General features: G+C 42.6%; 1 protein-coding gene across 1 annotated transcript in view; it reads right to left on the minus strand.

The window, feature by feature from the left end:
* Positions 1-20691, minus strand: part of LOC144272970 (galanin receptor type 1-like) — a 32977-nt gene that overhangs the window by 10616 nt on the left and 1670 nt on the right. Inside the window, exon 2 of the mRNA XM_077831406.1 lies at positions 19792-19857. Coding sequence (XP_077687532.1) covers positions 19792-19857 — 66 coding nt within the window. The remainder of the gene's footprint in view (positions 1-19791; positions 19858-20691) is intronic.

Here is a 20691-nt window from a genome sequence, read left to right on the forward strand (position 1 = left end):
CCAGGAAAAAGACAAAGAACCAGATTTTTCTATTTACTGATGAAAATCTGGATTAGCTCTGTATATACATTTCAAGGAAAATAATATCATAATTATAGATCTCAAAGCACTTAAAGGAGGCCAGTATCATTATCCCCATTTCACAGATTGGGAAGCTGAGGCACAGAAGGAACCTGGAATCATAGAAACGCAGGGCTGGAAAGAACCTCCAGATATCATCAAGTCCAGCCTCCTGTGCTGATGTAAATCTAGATCATTCCTGACAGGTGTTGTTCCAATCTGTTCTTAAAAACCTTCAGTGATGGGGATACCACAACCTGCCTTGGATGTGTGTTCCAGCGCTTAACTATCGTTATAGTTAGAATTTTTTTCTCTAATATCAAACCAAAATCTCCCTTGCTGCAAATTAAGCCCATTACTTCTTGTCCTACCTTCAGTGGATATGGAGAACAATTGGTCATAGTCCTCTTTATAACGGATATTCACATATTTGAAGACTGTCCCCCATCCCCATCGATCTCCTCCCACTGACATAGCTACCGTTTCTCATGGAGGCAGGAGTTATTAAGCTGACGGGAGAGCTCTCCCATCAAACTGACAAAAGAGCAAAGAATGTAAACCAAACAGATGTATCCCATTAAATAAAACTTGTATTAAATATGCAGAACAGATCACTCAAGTCCCCAGAAACCTACTATGCTCTGGTATGTTTAGAATGGGAGTACATGCATCCTTTTGTTAAATCCCAGACTACTGCTCATCATTTCATGGAGGTAGCTGGGGAGTTAGATCAAGCCTTTCATGTTCTGCCTTTCCTAAGTGACAATATTAGGAGCTAAGCACTGTAGGATACGCAGGTTTATCAAGGTTGTTGTGATTCTGGATCATAGAATATCAAAGGGTTGGAAGGGACCTCAGAAGGTCATCTAGTCCAACCCCCTGCTCAAAGCAGGATTAATCCCCAATTTTTGCCCCAGATCCCTAAATGGCCCCTTCAAGGATTGAGCTCACAACCCTGGGTTTAGCAGGCCAATGCTCAAACCACTGAGCTATCCCTCCGCCCATGAGCTATCCCTCCCCCCTTGTTCTTGTTCTTGTTCTTTACCCTTATTTTTGACTGATGCAGTCTGAAACTATCTCAAGCTTGCTCCATTTGCTAGAATGTCATCTGGTAATTCACAATAGCAATGAACATTTTGGTGCAGATTCTAGACATTTCACTCAAGGTCAGTTTAACCCTGTAGCTATGTGACACATGCACATAAACCAACTGCATGGCTGGGACAGTTGTATATCTTCCGTGGAGATTGATTCTAAGCTCTTTGAAACAGGGATGACAGTTGCTGGATTTGTGTGCCTACCACAATGAGCTACTAAAACACTCACCTACTTGCTACACACTGAACTGAGCAATGATATTGCATTTGGTCTGGAAGCTCTAACACATCTGTACTTTGCTAAATGAAAAATAGAGGTAAAATTGAAGGATTTATTGGTAATCTGCACAGCTCTATTTGTAGACCGGCTAAGAAAAATCCTCATCAGAACCTGTTCCTTCTTACAAAAAAGTAGAGAAATTAATGCGGTATTTTTGGCAAGCTGCAACCATTAATACTTTGATAGAACACTAACTGGTATATATTTTGTTGTTCCTGAACAAGGATGTGGAGTCAGATACCCATAATACTGTCTGTAAGAAAGTTTTATGCCAAGTACAGTTCTGCTGCTCTCAATTCACCCAACAAGGAGACTGGGGATCCAACACCAGCCAAAAGTGATCATTTGGGCAAGCAATGCCATCATGCTGAGCACCTAGGCAGGGTGGGTGTGCCCGTGCAAACAGGATCAGCTCCTGAAGTCCTCCTCCACAGCTCATCACTAGATGTCAGCGGAGAGCTCATTCAGACTCCGCTTACAGAGCTATAGAAGAGAGACAACGGAATCCTTGAGCATGAGGTGTCTGACGCCAAGGAAGGCCAGTCATACTGGGAGAAGAAGCCTAATGGTAGAAACACTAAAGGTGCATCTGTAGGAATTCTGCTAGTTTTCTATACAAGGCATTGGTGTATTCGTCACATGTGGTGGAAAACAGATACAACACTTAGTCAACAAACCATAATGAATGAGGTGAGGCTTCCTTTTCTCTTGGGCAGCAATAGCATTTGGAAAGCAGATCTGCAGTTTCAAGCAGACTAATATAGCAGCAGCAATAAGTCCTAAAAAATCACATACTTCAACAGGAAGTGTTGGAAAACGTAGTTATCAAGAGCAGTCCAACTTTCATGAGGCCGAGCTTTCCTTATTGTGACAAAGTGAGAATTTTCTGTAATATTTATTATGCCTGTATGTTCCTCAGTTTCTCTCTGTACTTAGCATTGCTACCTAGTCAGTGCAAACGGGATAAATCTGCTCTTGGGGTTGAGCAGGAGACAGAGTTGTTGTCATGTAACTGTCACAGGCAGGCTGAATGGATCATTAAACAACTGGCTCAAAACTGACCCATGTCAATGGAGAATCCAAAACGACAGCAGAAGCCACAATGGCCAGAGCACTCATATCTAGCAACCAAGTGGAAAGAGATCTCCCTCCTACACCCCCACACCTCTCCACAAGGAAACTGAACTGAGGTCCCAGCTTGAGAAGAAAGGGGAAGGTGTCTGATGGTGCGGTTAAATGCTTCCCTCTAGAGAGACACAGAGTTCTCGCCTTGGACTGACAAAGACAGAGACAGAGCCTGAAATGGTGTCCATGGCAGCTTGGATGGCTGCTTGCAGTGGCTTGCCCAGAATGGATTATGTCTTAACCTTTATTTCTCTGTGCTAACCTAAGGCCTTCCGATGCAGTGCTCCCGTTGACTAAATCCTATTCTGTTTTGAAAATACTTGCTGAGGTTCATTGGTCCCTGAAGAATGTAAAAGCCTCTGACCAGGAGTCTGTGTCAGTTGAACCCACTGGGCAGAGCTCAAGGTGTGAAGCCAGAGTACTACAGCCCCTAGGCTCAGTCTTGGAGGCCACAGGCATGCCCCTGTAGAGCTGTGTGAACGTTGGGGTTTGGCACAATAACGGGGGAGGGGAGTAACTCCCAAGGGCCTGGTTACAGGCTGGGGCATAGACCAGACCCTGTGGATCTGTGAAACTACTCTGCTCATGATACTTGCAAATTAACATACTGAACTGAGATCCTCGACTTTTATTTTTTTGCTGGGACCAGGTTGTGCCACCAAATGAAACAGGAGAGTGAATTCTCAGAGACTCCCTACTGCTGCTTGAGGGCTCCCTTTGGAATAGGAGACTGAAAACACTTGAAAATCAATACTGTAAAGTGACTAATATCCATCATGTGAGACCCTTCAAAGTTTCCCCCGTGCCCTAAGTTTGAAATGAAGTATCTGAATAGAAAAACCTTGAGATGTATCTCTTACATTATAGCCATGGATGGACTTATGTTGTCAAGTATGCTGAGCTCAAGTATTCAGTATGAAACACATCTCTGGGCTAGTTTCAAAGTAAAGTTGGAACTGGATACAAGACCCTTACTCTAAGCACTCGGTGGGAGTACAACACACATGTACATGGAGATACACTTAGCTCACAGGCTTGTGAAAGCCATAGTGGGTTTCCTGAGGCCCTTTGGGGGAACTAATGAATTTGGTATAATATGGAGTGTGATTTGTCGGGATGACAAATTCTTGGCTGGAGGGCAGCAGAGCTGGACTTGGCATATCCCTATGGAGGGACTCACCCTCAACTAAATGGCACTTGCTAGGCAGGGGACATGGGTTCCAAAGCCTAGTGAGTTGAGAGAGGGTGGGGATAGGTACTTGAACCTGGTGGTGTGGGCCCTGCTTAAGGGTCATAGGCACCACTTGACCCTTCCTCTCTCCACTGTGTAATAAAAGAGCTAATTTAGACTCAATTGAGAGTCTTGTTACAGGCTGCAGAGCTGAAATCACTGATACCGAGGACAAAGCATTAGACCTTCTGTGGGACAGTGTCTCTGATGCAAGAGGCTGCCCAGTGTGCACCAGCAGTGAGGTTCCCCCACTGAAAGCTGAAATCACTGAGAGCTTTGTAAAGTGGTGGGCCCTGAAGACATCTCAGTGAGCAGTGGAGAGGGCCTGAACAGAGCCCTACAGAGAGGCATGGCAATTGGCTGGCGGAGAGGGGCAGCGAGTGAGTGCCCGAGTAGCAGAGCATGTAAGGTACCTCCTTACCCACTCCCCCTATACCCAGGGTGGGAGGTGAACTCTGCGGATGAACCTCTGAACTCTGTCTGCACTGACCAAGGACAGCAACTGTGAGTGGGGTGCAGAGAAGGGACTTTTGGGTTGCTGGACTTAAGGACCTGAGGGAAAAAGGACACTGCCCAACTTACTTGGGGATGGGTCTTTTGCTCATGGTTTGTGTTTGAGCCCTAGTTCGGTGTTTTCCCAAATTAATGCTGAGTTACTTCTCTCCTTTCATTAAAAGTTTTTTGCTATACTCAGACTCTGTGCTTACAAGAGGGGAACTATTGCTTCTTAGAGGTTCCCAGGGGGTGGTGTGTAATTGTCCCAGGTTACTGGGTGGGGGTTCGAGCTGGTTTTGTGTTGTATTGTTGAAAAGGAACCCCTAGATAATGAACCTGGCCCTTGTTGCTGCCAACTCTGACTGGCAGAATGGATACAGCTCTGAATGGGAAGCCCAGTGCTCCCTCTGGCACGCCCAATCCAGGCATTGCCCGCTCTGAGAACATGAGGTCACCTAAGTAGGTTTTTTTTTTTAAACAACTAAACCTAGTAATACCTTCTGCACCTCACCCTTTGTTTTTAACCTTGTCTTTCCTCTCACTACTAGTAGATAACTGATAGGGACTCAGCACAGCCTCCACTTCTCTTTTGCTGCTTTGCATGCTTTCCATAGGCCTTCCCACCCAGCTCAATCTCAGTATATTCGGTTCAAGGTGTTTGAGTAAATAGTTTGTCTTCAGCAGTACACCCTGAACATCAAAGTGAATTGAAAGAGTGCTCATAAATATCACATTTGAAAACTTCTCTCAATTACTTCATGATTTGATGAGTGGGAGCATGCACTAATCATTTTGGAAGCTAAATGGAATAGAGGATGATGAACAAGCTTTGTACAATAAGGATCCATTTTTTGTAAGGATCCATTTCATATTACGTATAGCTGTCTAGTACATTGACATAAAGGATTCTAGCTCTTTGAATGTTAGGAGTTGGCAAAAATGCTGTATGAACAGTATACGTCAGAGACCCTTCAATGAGGCAAATAAAGCATAAATCTGGAGACAGAGAGGGTTTGCATCAAAGCTGCCCTCAAGTATGCAGCAATTTTAGTTTTAGTTTTTCAAATGATCTCAGAGTCTAAAAATAAACCCTAACTATATAACTAATGCACATTTGCCGCTGTGCACAGCTTTGCCCAAATATCGGGTACTATTCCTCCGCTATGATGCAGATTGCACATAATAGGCAAGATGTCAAAGAAGAGAATCAATTCAGAGAGCAGCAGTGAAGAAGCAGACGCAAGAAGACCATGGAACTTCATATTGTGTGGGGAGAACACATAACAAAGTAATGGAGGAAGAACTCAGGAAAGGTGCCAAAACAGCAGATGGAGAATCTCTAGAACAGAAAGAGGCAGCATATGTTGGATGAGCAACAAACATTAAGCGATATTGACTGTGCCAGAAAGTTTCTAAAGGGAAAAGCAGAATTTTTCTAAAGGACATTGATATATACTGCTACAACCATCTGCATTGTTTAAGTGATAGTGGAGGGAGAAGGCTGGTCTGCACTGATATAAGTGTCCAGCACTATTATTGTACTTTACAACTGATATCAACTTAATTCCATTATTACATAAGATGTTTATCAAGCTGGTGTAAAAAAAAATAAAGAAAGTCAAGTATTTACTTGCCTATTTGAAGAATATGAGCAGCATTTTATGAATAACCATTTTATCAATTGTTTAATGTCTCTATTAACAATTACCCTAGATCAAACACCTTCTCCCATTCTGATTTGTGTACATTTGCTCCATCTGGATTTAGATAGTGATCTGAATTTCACTGGCGAGGCCCAACTGAGATCTGAGGCCAAATCTCAACTCCTTTCTGATCTTTCAGGTCGTTTGGCTAGAGAGCCAAGTTTAGCAGCTCAGGACCCAGTTTTTAGGTAGCTTTGAAGTGTTCCCCTCCTGCACACATTCATGCACATGAACTTATTAAGTCAAATCAGGGGGGCTGATCCTTTGTTAGAGATGGAGGCAGCTATCCCGCCTAAGCCTCTTCTCCTTGATCTCCTTGCCTTCTTTTCAGGGATGATGAACACAAATTCCATTAAGGTCACTGACAGCTGCAGATATTTTCAGGCTGCTAGATAATGCCCCTGAAAAGCATGGAGGGGAGTCTCTGACCCAGCACTGAGCTCCTGGCTGCAATGACTGGAGTTCCACTGGTAAGTGCTCTGAGTGGTGTCCATTGGTACCTGCTTCCCTCCTTACATCCCTTATGTTTATCTTCCTTAGTGTGCTTTTATGGTGTATTGGCTGTATCCTGCCCTCAGTGTGTTCCTAATCTGAAAGAATATTACATATGGAATCCACAGTCCAAAACATTGATAAGATAACAGTGTTAAACATCTCATTTAAGTAAACTATTGGAACTTGACACTTAGCAATGAGTTTTGTTTTAAACAGTAATGCAGGCTACTATGCCCTGACCACTTCAGGTGAAGATTTGCTCTAGTAAGTATGGCAAGGTTTTAGGCCTGATCCTGAAGCCCTTAATCATGTCTGGACTCACTGAAGTTAGTGAGACTTGCATGGGTAAAGGTTCACAAAGCCAACCCTTTGTTTTCCCATAAAATCAAAAGGGATGGTTGGATTTTAAAAATTATTTATTTTATTTTATTTTTGCTGGTTCTGCACAGGGGAGGAAAAAACATTGAACAAAACCACTCTAGCTAATAATGGCTGAAATTATGGTAGTCAGGCAGCAAGGCAGAAGGGAGTGATGGTTGAACCACTAACCATGGAGTTAAGATGACTGCACTTTGTTTTCCATCTCAATGTGCTAGCGGAAGATACAAATCAAGTCCAGACATAAAACTGTCTCCTCATTCAAAGAGACCATGTTTTTATGCTAATTTTACATTTGATAAATTCAGGCAATTATGCTTTGATCACTGTGGAATTATAAGCATATTTTAGAGAACTAGAGGTTCTGGAGCTTCCAAATTATTCTTAGACTTTCAGACATGAAGCAAGCAGCTTTGTGCAGACAGCTTGAAACAAAATAGTAAAGTGAAAGCTGTTCATCTTTTAGAGTTGTTGCTTTGTTTTTAAGACCAGGTTTGTAATAAATCCGCTTGTTGCTCTACCAGACCAATTAGTTATATAAGAGGGAAGGTAGTTTAATAAAAACTACAAGAAGTAATTCAATTTCTGTCAAGGCCTGTTGTGAAGTGTTCTTTGCAATACCTACTGTGCCAGTGGCTGACACTCTACATGTTTTAAAAACATTTTGAAAGAACATGCAAGAATTGAGAACGCCTGAGAGAACTGCCTAGTAGAGACTGCTTATGAGGGGAAATGAAATGGCTGAATCAAACTGGGAAAGAAAATGACAATCCAATCCTGCTTGTGAAAAGCAGGGAGATGTGAGAGCACTTGCTGAGTGAAGAGTACCAAAATGAGAAAGTAAAAGGTGTCATACCACAAGACAGGACTCACACTGAAGAGTAAGTTTGATTTCATGTTAAGTACTAATAACATAAAAATGGGTGATCACTTTGTGACACTTTTTCTCAAGGTGCCCAGGACTGTATGTCACTGTTTCCGCGCCCCCCCCCCCCCCCGCCCACACACACACACACATAGTGAGAGAGAGACTTGCTGATGCTAACCTGGGTGTCAGCTCCCTGACACTTTCAGTCTGTTAGCCACCTAAACCATCTCCTCAGGGATCTGCTAGCCCTTCCTTTGCCTTGCAGGTTAACACTTGTTGTGCCCCAGTCCTTAGGCACCTCTGAAGTGTCCCCTGTAATATTCAGCCCCTGTCACTGGACACTCACAAGACCTATCAGGTTCGCTATTTCCAAGGGAATGGAACACACACCGTTTGATTGGTACAATTTGGAATCAGGTCCTTTATCACATCAGAGCATTGACATACAGTTAGTGAGTTTATTATCAAAGGGTAAGAGATATTGAGTAGGGCTAATAGTGGCAACAGAAATAGTTACATCTGAAACAAAAGCAAAGCACGCTTTTTAGAGTCTCAATTTAGCTTTGCCAGGCTAAAATCCTTGTCTCAAGTAGTTTCTTACCTAAAGCGATCTTCCAGCATCACAAACCCGCATGGCTGGGATCCACCATTCACGGGTACAAAAGCACTGTCCTTTTTGCTCCCTCAGTGATGGATAACCAAGAAGATGTACACTGCAATCACACCACGACTTTCTATAGCAGGAGCTACTGCTGCCACTCCGTGGTATGGCACACATTTTTAGAGTGAGACGTTACCACACTTGTGTGCCTCTCTGAGCATTTTACTGCTGTCTTTGCTATTTGCTACACCCTATCTTTGCTATTTGTTCCACTCTTCACACTACATGTAGTTTAATCAGTCACTGAACTTCAGAATAACCAGCCTCATTAGGTCCTATGAGCCTTTTCAAATTGCCATGATAGCATGGCAAATGGAAGCCCTGTTGACAAAAGGTAAGAAAGCAGAGGAGAGAAGAGTAGGATAAAAAAGAGAATTGGCAAGGTGATTTGTGTATTTCCTCGGCACCTACTGAATAGCATCTGTTTACTCATGTTTCTGATTCAGCTTTCAAAGCTATGACTGATGAGTGGAGCAGTAAATTTAGGGTAAGGAGAAGAGACTCATGGTGTCAGAGTAAAAGAAAGAGTCTTTTAGCTTTTAAATGGTGGAACTATACCTCAAGTCAGAAACTTGTCCAGTCACTGTTACACTTGCCACCATAGTTCACTTTTGTAAGTAAGAAAGTTCCTGAATACCTAGACAGGACTGGCTATAAAAACACTATTAGAACAAATACCTAATTCTAAGATAGAATGGATAATACAATGCAGTTAGCAGTATATTTCTAATAGTGGGAGAATAGCTTGCATCTGAAATGAGCAATTTAATGCAGCTATTAAAAGCTAATTATGAGGGGGAAAAGATCCCAAGGAGAATTATTCTAATATAGTTTCTGATCTTCCTTAGCTTCACTTTTGGAAAATTAAGCTAGTTTCTCATTACCGAGCAGTAGGTAAACAGAATTCCCAGAAAACTGGTTGTGTATTTTACAGTACTTCTAGAGGATATGTTTACAAGTCATTTTATACTCAGCATTACGTTTTCAAACCGGGCTGCAGTTGGTACCCCTTCAAGTCTGCACAATTTCACACATAACAGGGGTAAAAGTCTACACAAGTAACTTACTAAGACTTGGATTGTCAACTGTTCGGGGCAGGGATCATGTACGTACAGCACCTAGCTACACTGGGTGAGTTTGCTACTGAATACAATATATGGAAAACCATATATATTATATATAATGGAAATAATAAGTGCTACATATAGTTAAATGAAAATGGTTATGATGATTATGTATTAAAGCCCCAACTCAACAATTTATTCACATAAAAGACTGGCAGAATCTCTGCAATAGCTTTAAATTATGTACTGGTGAGTCAGCAGCTGGTTTTGCTGTCTGAATCAGTAGAAATGCTGAGTTACAGGTCTAAAACTCAACTAGAATGTTGTTTTAAGCCTTCGTAAACTTGGAGTTTCCACTATAACTATACCAGTGTCATCAAATGATGTATTGCTGTGTTAGCCCATCATTTAAAACTGAATCTGCTTTTGAACAAGTAGATCCACTGTAAGAGACCTGTGTTGGCAAGCACTGAATACCATGGACAATACTTGATAAATTTTTTGCAATATTAAGGTGTAGGGACTGCTCATGAGTGATGGCGTTTCATAGCCAGGACACTAGCTTTTCAATACCCTGAATCTGAATCGACTATGGACCTGATCTTACACTCTTTACTGAGGCTCATTTTCCATGGAAATCAATGGAAGATTTACTTGAATAAGAATGGTAAAATAGGTCCCTAAATTCTGTTACCTTACCATCTGCTGGCTGTGCAGTGGTCTCTGAAGTAAATGATCCAGTTCCTTAGCAACAACCACCAACATTAACACCACCTGGAATACTTGTTGGCAGGACCCCATCATCCCAGAAGGTGGCACCTCCAAGTCAGTGTTGGGGCACCTCTGTGGGGTAGTGACACCTGCTCTGCCAGCACTTGTGGTGCCTATTGACAAAACATCAGGTGACTTGAAAAAACACATCTGATAAAGGGCTAGGGATTGACTATAGGAACATAAGAACAGCCATACTGGGTCAGACCAAAGGTCCATCTAGACCAGTATCCTGTCTTCCAACAGTGGCCAATGCCAGGTGTCCCAGAGGGAATGAACAGAATAGGTAATCATCAAGTTATCTGTCACTCATTCCCAGCTTCTGGCAAACAGAGGGTAGGGACACCATCCCTGCCCATCCTGGCTAATAGCCATTGATGGACCTATCTTCCATGAACTTATTTAGTTCTTTTTTGAACCCTGCTATAGTCTTGGCCTTCACAAAATCCTCTGGCAGGGAGTTCCACAGGTTGACTGTGCATTGTGTGAGAAAATACTTTCTTTTGTTTGTTTTAAACCTAATGCCTATTAATTTCATTTGGTGATCCCTAGATGGTGTGTTATGAGAAGGAGGAAATAACACTTTCTTTTTTACTTTCTCCACACCAGTCATGATTTTATAGTCCTCTATCATATCCCCTCTTAATTGTCTCTTTTCCAAACTGAAAAGTCCCAGTTTTATTAATCTCTCCTCATACAGAAGCCATTCCATATTCTTAATCATTTTTGTTATCCTTTTCTGAACCTTTTCCAATTCCAATATATCTTTTTTGAGATGGGGAGACCACATCTGCATGCAGCATTCAAGATGTGGGCATACCATGGATTTATATAGAGTCAATATGATATTTTCTATCTTATTCTCTATTCCTTTCTTAATGATTCCCGACACTGTGTTAGCTTTTTTTGACTGCCGCTGCACATTGAGTGGATGATTTCAGAGAACTATCCACAACTCCAAGATCTCTTTCTTGAGTGGTAACAGTTATTTTAGACCCCATCATTTTATACGTACAGTTGGGATGTTATTTTCCAAAGTGCGTTACTTTCCATTTATCAACATTGAATTTCATCTGCCATTTTGTTGCCCAGTCACCCAGTTTTGTGAGATCCTTTTGTAGCTCTTCACAGTCTGTTCGGGACTTAACTGTCTTGAGTAGTTTTGTATCATCTGCAACTCTTCCCCAATAAATTATGTTCATTTATGCATCTGACAGTTTTGTTCTTTACTATAGTTTCAACCTGTTACCCGGTACTGAAGTCAGGCTTACTGGCCTGTAATTGCCGGATCACCTCTGCAGCCCTTTTTAAAAATTGGTGTCACATTAGCTATCCTCCAGTCATTTGGTACAGAAGCTGATTTAAATGAGAGGTTACAAATTACAGTTAGTAGTTCTGCAATTTCACATTTGCGTTCCTTCAGAACACTTGGGTGAATACCATCTGGTTCTCGTGACTTATTACCGTTTAGTTTATCAATTTGTTCCAAAACCTCCTTTAATGACACCTCAATCTGGGACAGTTCCTCAGATTTATCACCTAAAAAGAATGGCTCAGGTTTGGGAAACTCCTTTACATCCTCAGCCGTGAAGACTGATGCAAAGAATTCATTTAGTTTCTCCACAATGGCCTTATCATCCTTGAATGCTCCTTTAGCATCTCAATTGTCCAGTGGCCCCACTGGTTGTTTAGCAGGCTTCCTGCTTCTGATGTACTTAAACATTTTTTTTTCTATTACTGTTTGGGTCTTTGGCTAGCTGTTCTTCAAATTCTTTTTTTGGCCTTCCTAATTATATTTTTACACTTCACTTGCCAGAGTTTATGCTCCTATTTTCCTCACTAGGATTTAACTTTCACTTTTAAAGGATGTCTTTTTTGTCTCTCACTGCTTCTTTTATTTTGATGTTTAGCCACGGTGGCACTTTTTTGGTTTTATTACTATGTTTTTTAATTTGGGGTATACATTTAAGTTGAGGCTCTATTATGGTGTCTTTAAAAAGTTTTCATGCAGCTTACAAGGATTTCATTTTTGGCACTGAACCTTTTAGTTTCTGTTTAACTAACTTCCTCATTTTTGCATAGTCCCCCTTTCTGAAATTAAATGCGACAGTGTTGGGCTGCTGTGGTGTTTTCCCCACCACAGGGATGTTAAATTTAATGATATTAAACAAATGTTTGGAGAACTGCTTTTGCTGGATTCTAATACTGCCACAGTATTTATTGCTATAGCCGCAGCACTTTAGCTTAGGTCATTGTCTCTGTATTCTGATAACAGTAACTTGTAGTGAGCTAATAAATTGGACAATAATGCCTGCATTACTGGCTAGAGAAAGACAATATTGTGGTGGAAAGTATTAGAAGTACAAAGAGATGGAGGAACGTTTTGGTAAAGTACCTTAATTTGATTTTCTTATCATCTTGTATAAGCTACAGTGAACTGCCTTTAGTTATTCAAAATAGGTAACAAAATCATTGAGATCCAGTGAGCTCCTCATAAAATTTTGGATCTGGTCCTGTCTCCTGTAGGTGGGCAATTCCACAAAGTAGCTGAGATACTCATGGGTAAATATTAAAGCATGGGTGAACAGTTCAGCAGAGATTAATTTGAGGCAGGGTTAAAATCATAGAATCATAGAATATCAGGGTTGGAAGGGACCTCAGGAGGTCATCTAGTCCAACCCCCTGCTCAAAGCAGGACCAATCCCCAATTAAATCATCCCAGCCAGGGCTTTGTCAAGCCTGACCTTAAAAACTTCTAAGAAAGGAGATTCTACCACCTCCCTAGGTAACGCAATCCAGTGTTTCACCACCCTCCTAGTGAAAAAGTTTTTCCTAATATCCAACCTAAACCTCCCCCACTGCAACTTGAGACCATTACTCCTTATCCTCTCATCTTCTACCACTGAGAATAGTCTAGAACCATCCTCTCTGGAACCACCTCTCAGGTAGTTGAAAGCAGCTATCAAATCCCCTCTCATTCTTCTCTTCTGCAGGCTAAACAATCCCAGTTCCCTCAGCCTCTCCTCGTAAGTCATGTGTTCCAGACCCCTAATCATTTTTGTTGCCCTTCGCTGGACTCTCTCCAATTTATCCACATCCTTCTTCTAGTGTGGGGCCCAAAACTGGACACAGTACTCCAGATGAGGCCTCACCAATGTCGAATAGAGGGGAACGATCACGTCCCTCGATCTGCTCGCTATGCCCCTACTTATACATCCCAAAATGCCATTAGCCTTCTTGGCAACAAGGGCACACTGCTTACTCATATCCAGCTTCTCGTCCACTGTCACCCCTAGGTCCTTTTCTGCAGAACTGCTGCCTAGCCATTCGGTCCCTAGTCTGTAGCTGTGCATTGGGTTCTTCCGTTCTAAGTGCAGGGTCCTGCACTTATCCTTCTTGAACCTCATCAGATTTCTTTTGGCCCAATCCTCCAATTTGTCTAGGTCCCTCTGTATCCTATCCCAGCCCTCCAGCGTATCTACCACTCCTCCTAGTTTAGTATCATCCGCAAATTTGCTGAGAGTGCAATCCACACCATCCTCCAGATCATTTATGAAGATATTGGACTGACCCCTGGGGCACTCCACTTGACACCGGCTGCCAACTAGACATGGAGCCATTGATCACTACCCGTTGAGCCCGACAATCTAGCCAACTTTCTACCCACCTTATAGTGCATTCATCCAGCCCATACTTCTTTAACTTGCTGACAAGAATACTGTGGGAGACCGTGTCAAAAGCTTTGCTAAAGTCAAGAAACAATACATCCACTGCTTTCCCTTCATCCACAGAACCAGTAATCTCATCATAGAAGGCGATTAGATTAGTCAGGCATGACCTTCCCTTGGTGAATCCATGCTGACTGTTCCTGATAACTTTCCTCTCATGTAAGTGCTTCAGGATTGATTCTTTGAGGACCTGCTCCTCGATTTTTCCGGGGACTGAAGTGAGGCTGACTGGCCTGTAGTTCCCAGGATCCTCCTTCTTCCCTTTTTTAAAGATGGGCACTACATTAGCCTTTTTCCAGTGACCTGGGACTTCCCCCGTTCGCCATGAGTTTTCAAAGATAATGGCCAATGGCTCTGCAATCACAGCCGCCAATCCCTTTAGCACTCTTGGATGCAACTCATCCGGCCCCCTGGACTTGTGCACGTCCAGCTTTTCTAAATAGTCCCTAACCACCTCTTTCTCCACAGAGGGCTGGCCATCTATTCCCCATGTTGTGATGCCCAGCGCAGCAGTCTGGGAGCTGACCTTGTTCGTGAAGACAGAGGCAAAAAAAGCATTGAGTACATTAGCTTTTTCCACATCCTCTGTCACTAGGTTGCCTCCCTCATTCAGTAAGGGGCCCACACTTTCCTTGGCTTTCTTCTTGTTGCCAATATACCTGAAGAAACCCTTCTTGTTACTCTTGACATCTCTTGCTAGCTGCAACTCCAGATGCGATTTGGCCCTCCTGATTTCATTCCTACATGCCCGAGCAATATTTTTATACTCTTCCCTGGTCATATGTCCAACCTTCCACTTCTTGTAAGCTTCTTTTTTATGTTTAAGATCCGCTAGGATTTCACCGTTAAGCCAAGCTGGTCGCCTGCCATATTTACTATTCTTTCGACTCATTGGGATGGTTTGTCCCTGTAACCTCAACAGGGATTCCTTGAAATACAGCCAGCTCTCCTGGACTCCTTTCCCCTTCATGTTAGTCCCCCAGGGGATCCTACCCATCCGTTCCCTGAGGGAGTCGAAGTCTGCTTTCCTGAAGTCCAGGGTCCGTATCCTGCTGCTTACCTTTCTTCCCTGTGTCAGGATCCTGAACTCAACCAACTCATGGTCACTGCCTCCCAGATTCCCATCCACTTTTGCTTCCCCCACTAATTCTTCCCGGTTTGTGAGCAGCAGGTCAAGAAAAGCTCCCCCCCTAGTTGGCTTCTCTAGCACTTGCACCAGGAAATTGTCCCCTACGCTTTCCAAAAACTTCCTGGATTGTCTGTGCACCACTGTATTGCTCTCCCAGCAGATATCAGGAAAATTAAAGTCACCCATGAGAACCAGGGTGTGCGATCTAGTAGCTTCTGCAAGTTGCCGGAAGAAAGCCTCATCCACCTCATCCCCCTGGTCCGGTGGTCTATAGCAGACTCCCACCACTACATCACTCTTGTTGCTCACACTTCTAAACTTAATCCAGAGACACTCAGGTTTTTCTGCAGTTTCGTACCGGAGCTCTGAGCAGTCATACTGCTCCCTTACATGCAGTGCTACTCCCTCACCTTTTCTGCCCTGCCTGTCCTTCCTGAACAGTTTATAACCATCCCTGACAGTACTCCAGTCATGTGAGTTATCCCACCAAGTCTCTGTTATTCCAATCACGTCATAATTCCTTGACATCACCAGGACCTCCAGTTCTCCCTGCTTGTTTCCAAGGCTTTGTGCTTTCGTATATAAGCACTTGAGATAACCTGCTGATTGCTCCTCGTTCTCAGTATGAGGCAGGAGCCCTCCCCTCAACGTTCCTGCCTGTGCTTCCTCCCGGTATCCCGCTTTCCCACTTACCTCAGGGCTTTGGTCTCCTTCCCCTGTTTAAAGTTTAAAGCCCTCCTCACTAGGTTAGCCAGCCTGCTCGCAAAGATGCTCTTCCCTCTCTTCGTAAGATGGAGCCTGTCTCTGCCCAGCACTCCTCCTTCATGGAACACCATCCCATGGTCAAAGAATCCAAAGCCTTCTCTCCGACACCACCTGCGTAGCCATTCGTTGACTTCCACGATTCGACGGTCCCTACCCAGGCCTTTTCCTTCTACGGGGAGGATGGACGAGAACACCACTTGCGCCTCAAACTCCTTTATCCTTCTTCCCAGAGCCACGTAGTCCGCAGTGATCCACTCAAGGTCATTCTTGGTAGTATCATTGGTGCCCACGTGGAGAAGCAGGAAGGGGTAGCGATCCGAGGGCTTGATGAGTCTCGGCAGTCTCTCCGTCCGGTTAGGTAAAATCAATAAAGGATTCACTACTGGGAGCACACACAGATCCAAAAATGGTGTAGATAGTGGACTTTAGATTAGCTCCAGAATCACTGTACAGAATAATTTCATATATTCTGCTCCACACAATGGAATATTATGTAGTAAGTGCAGGCTGAACAATGGTTCAATCTTGCCTCTGAATTGCCTGATTTTTGTTGCCTGAGACACTTAAAGAATGATTGCTGTATTCCTAACATCAACTTTCCGCCTGATGAATCCCAGAGTTTAACTTAGTGCACATAATACAGAGAAATCAGGTCACCTACACCACTGCACTGCAACCACCTCCTGGGTTAGACAGTTTAGGGCAGGAAGCTATTCAATTGACGTGGCAGGGATATTTTCATGATAAACAGCATGTAGCTATCCAAATGAGCTTTTGGCCAAGACATACAGGTTAATGCAGGGGTGGGCAAACTATGGCCCGGGGGCTGCATCCGGCCCTGCAGAGGTTTTAATCCAACTCTCAAGCTCCAGCCAGGGAGCGGGGTTGGGGGCTTGCCCCGCTCAGTGCATGCCAGGGCTTCGCATGGCTCCCGGAAGCAGCGCCATGTTCCTCCTCCGCATAGGGGCAGCCAGGAGGATCTGCACACTGCCCCCACAGCTCCAATTGGCTGGCAACTTGGTGGCAAATGGGAGCTGCAGGGGCGGCGCCTGCAGCCGGGGCAGCACACAGAGCCTCCTGGCTATGCTTCTGCATAGGAGCCGGAGCAGGGACATGCCACTGCTTCTGAGAGCTGTTTGAGGTAAGCACTGCATGGAGCCTGCACCCATGACCCCTCCTGAACCCCAACCCTCTGCCCCAGCCCTGAACCCCCTCCCGCCCTCCATACCCCTCTGATTGCACATTCTTTTTCAGAAAATATTTCAGTGACATCTGTTTGTTTTTAAGGGTTGGCCATCCATAAAGAAATCCTTCCACTTATTATAGAGATATTTGCCCCAATATCTAAAATCTTCCTTATTCAACATGGCTTTGAAAGCTCTATTTTTTATTTATTATTTATTTTATTTATTATATTTATTTTTGTTTGGTCAAGTACCTCACATATGCCCAACCAGTCAGTGCACTTTTAAGTAGTGGGCGATATTTCATTGGTGCCAGAATTTTGGGATAAGAGTCCAGCACACAATTTATATGCGATTGGGTTTTGCCATTTTCTGTTCTATCTGTATTTGTGATGGATTTTCTCTGAGAAATCCATTCCTGTACCAGTCTAATGTGCGTCACCCTATAATATCTCTTGAAGTCTGATAGCACCAGGACATTCCCACCATTCTGTTTTGATTCTTGATTTCCAGTTTGACCACAGGAATCTTCGAATAGGTTTTTTAAAAAAATTCCTGACTAATTTTTGGGAGGTGTAAAGGGAACCATGGAAAAAAGAGACAAGACCCTGGGCAAGATATTCATTTAAAATACACAATTCTACCTGTCAAAGTCAATGGTAATGCCTCCCTTTCAAGTCTTTTTAAATAATTTTCATTAATGACTCAATATTTAGTCCCCACCCCCACACTTAAGGTGATTAAAATTACATATTTAGTCATTAAAGTATCATCCACTACTTTTCTGTGGGGATTTATCATTTATTGTGTATCTTCTGAAGCCCAGGAATAGTATCTGATCTGGAGTAGTTTAGTCTGTGTCGATTCCTAACCAAAAGCTTTGATTATTTCTTGTGATACTAGCCAACTTTTATTTATATCTTGTATAACAAGCATAAGGATAATGAAATTTTGTTTTCTGTTCCCAGAACACTGATTGCCTGAATTTCTTCAATGCCCCTCAAATAATAAGAGTGATAAGGGACCCCCTTGTCTTGTTTCTCTGTAGAATGGTATCAATGCAGCCTTTTTGATATTTCCCCACATACATGCTATAGGATTTTTTGTAGATTTCAATCCACTTCTGAAAGTGTTCCCCAAAATCATATTTCTAAACAAAAATGGGTGTTCTACCAAGTTAAAAACCTTTTCTGCATCCATAGTTAGAATGCAGGCTTCTTTATTAGCACTCTTGGAACCCTATACCACATAGGAATTTTCTATGTTATTTAAAGGGCTTCTTCCTTTTCTATAAAGGCAGTTTTGCTTTGGTGTACTAATTTAGGCATTATTGTCTCTAATCTGGATGCTAATATTTTAGTTAAAATAGTACTACCTATATTTAAAGAAATGAACCTGTAAAATGCTTGATCTGATAAGCCCTTATTTTGTTTAGGTATCAAAACTGTATCTGCTTGATAGAAGATATTTGGTAAGCACTCTGTTGCTCAGGAAGACTGAAATACATTTGCTAACAATGGAGTTACCCATGTTTTAAACATTTTATAGAATTCAACATGACTATCTGGTCCAGGATTTCCCCCCGGATTTTAGTAGTGAGATTACCATCTTTATTTTTTCCTGTGTTGTTGTGCCATGTAGTACTACTCTGTCATTATGTGTCAGTCTGGGCATTTTAAAATCCTGCAGTACATGCTCCCAGTTCTTCCATGTTTGCATATTTGCTAGTATTTCTCTCTCAGCAATATTCCACTAGCACTTTGTTAAGAACCCTTGTTTTTTGGAATATTCCATTTTTTTGTCCTTAAGGCTGTTCTGGATTTTCTGTTGGAAATTGGTCTGACTAGTAATCTGCCAGATTTGTTCCCTCATTCATAAAGCCTTTGGTTGGCAAATAAGAGAGCTGTCTGTTTTTCTTTCCTGTTATCAGTGCTTTTAAATCCTCTTTTTGCATTCTTCATCTCTTGGAGTAAATTTGCATTATTAGTCAAATAATATTGCTTCTGCCAACTAATAAATTGGCTCCTAAAAGTCTACCTGTTTTTGCTTATGTCTTTCTTTTCTTATGAGATAATGTGTCCCCTTATTCTGATTTAAAGGCCTCCCACGTAGTTTCCAGGGATATATCCTATAAGGAATTATTTTTAATATAATTATCAGTATGGGTTCCTGTGCTCCTCCATGCAGAATGGATCTCTCACTCACTCCATCCTCAACTTTCTGACAGGAGAACGAAGCCTGTTTCCTGCTGCTGCAGCACCAATGAATTCAGAAGGAAAGAGAGGGACAGAGCCCTGTCAGGTCTGCAACTCTGCTGCTCCTTGCAATCCTCTCCAGGAACCCAGGGGGAGGATGGGCCACCCATTCATTTCTCCTTTCACCTTCCCAGCAAATTAAGAGAGCTTGACTCCTGCTACTGCCTTTTCACGGAATTCCAGGAAGGAGGGAGGCAGGTAAAGCCACAGTCTTGCACTGTGTATAGCCCAGCAGTGAGGCGGCTGAGCATCCCATTCACCTACATAAATGCTGACAGTGTCACTTCAGTGGGTGGAGCGCTGAACTTCTCTGCTCCTGCCCCTTCCACTCTTTTCTCACCTGTGCTCCTGGACTGCCCCCAGTCTAATCACAGGTATAGCATATAGAGCCATTAGTCAGTTTAAAGATCTGTCATATGCAGTACATTATATTCAGGATATGATAGAAGTAAAGTTTATAATTAATTGCTTCCACAGACTTAAGGAAGTGCTTTTATTTTACCTTTTTCTTTGATCTCTCCGACTTCTTGGAAATGTTCTTCACTTTTTTATGAAGATGATATAAAACCTAAAAAAAAATAAATAATAATTTAGCAGTAGACACCACATGCACAAATGCTATTACAGGCTGCGTGTGTTTGTCTATGGCCTTGCAGCTTGTAGAAACATTTAAGAATGAAAAGAACTGATTTGCGAAGATGTTAGAGTTCAACAAAAGTCTATTTCAATGCTTTGTTAAATACATTTTGAAATTTTCAGCTCCAGATTTTAACTCTTAAGGTTTCTTCTAAAAGCTTGTTTCCTGGGGAAAATTATGAAAAAAGCTAAGATTGGACAAGGAGTTGCTCATTATACATAAACAGCGTGATCCAAAGCTTGTTGAAGTCCATGGCAGCTTTGATGGACTTTGGATCAGGTTAACTCAACTACATTTATAAGTCCCATAAAGATGTAACATGGTCAGTACCTCACTGTCAGTTCTGCATCCAGTCAGTATAGGGCACTTACTGCATAACTATTAACTGGGCACTCTGAAACTTGAATTTAAAGTTACTTATCTAGGTCTGGTCTACACTAGAAAATTAGGTCAGTTTCACTATGTCGGTCGGGGTGTGAAAAATCCACACCCCTGAGCTGCGTTGTTAGGCCGATTTAAGTCCCCATGCAGATAGTGCTAGGTCAATGGAAGAATTCATCCATTGACCTAGCTATTGCCTCTTGGAGCGGTGGATTACCTACCCTGAGGGGAGAACCCCTCTCGTTGGTGTAGGTAGAGTCTACACTGAACGGCTACGGCAGCTGTAGCATTTTAAGTGTAGACATACCTGTAGGTTCTGACTTCAAAGAGATGCAGGACTATAAAAAACAAAACAAACCAACAAACTATTAAGAAGATAATTTC

Source organism: Eretmochelys imbricata, chromosome 12, assembly GCF_965152235.1.
Source record: "Eretmochelys imbricata isolate rEreImb1 chromosome 12, rEreImb1.hap1, whole genome shotgun sequence".
NCBI lineage: Eukaryota > Metazoa > Chordata > Testudines > Cheloniidae > Eretmochelys > Eretmochelys imbricata.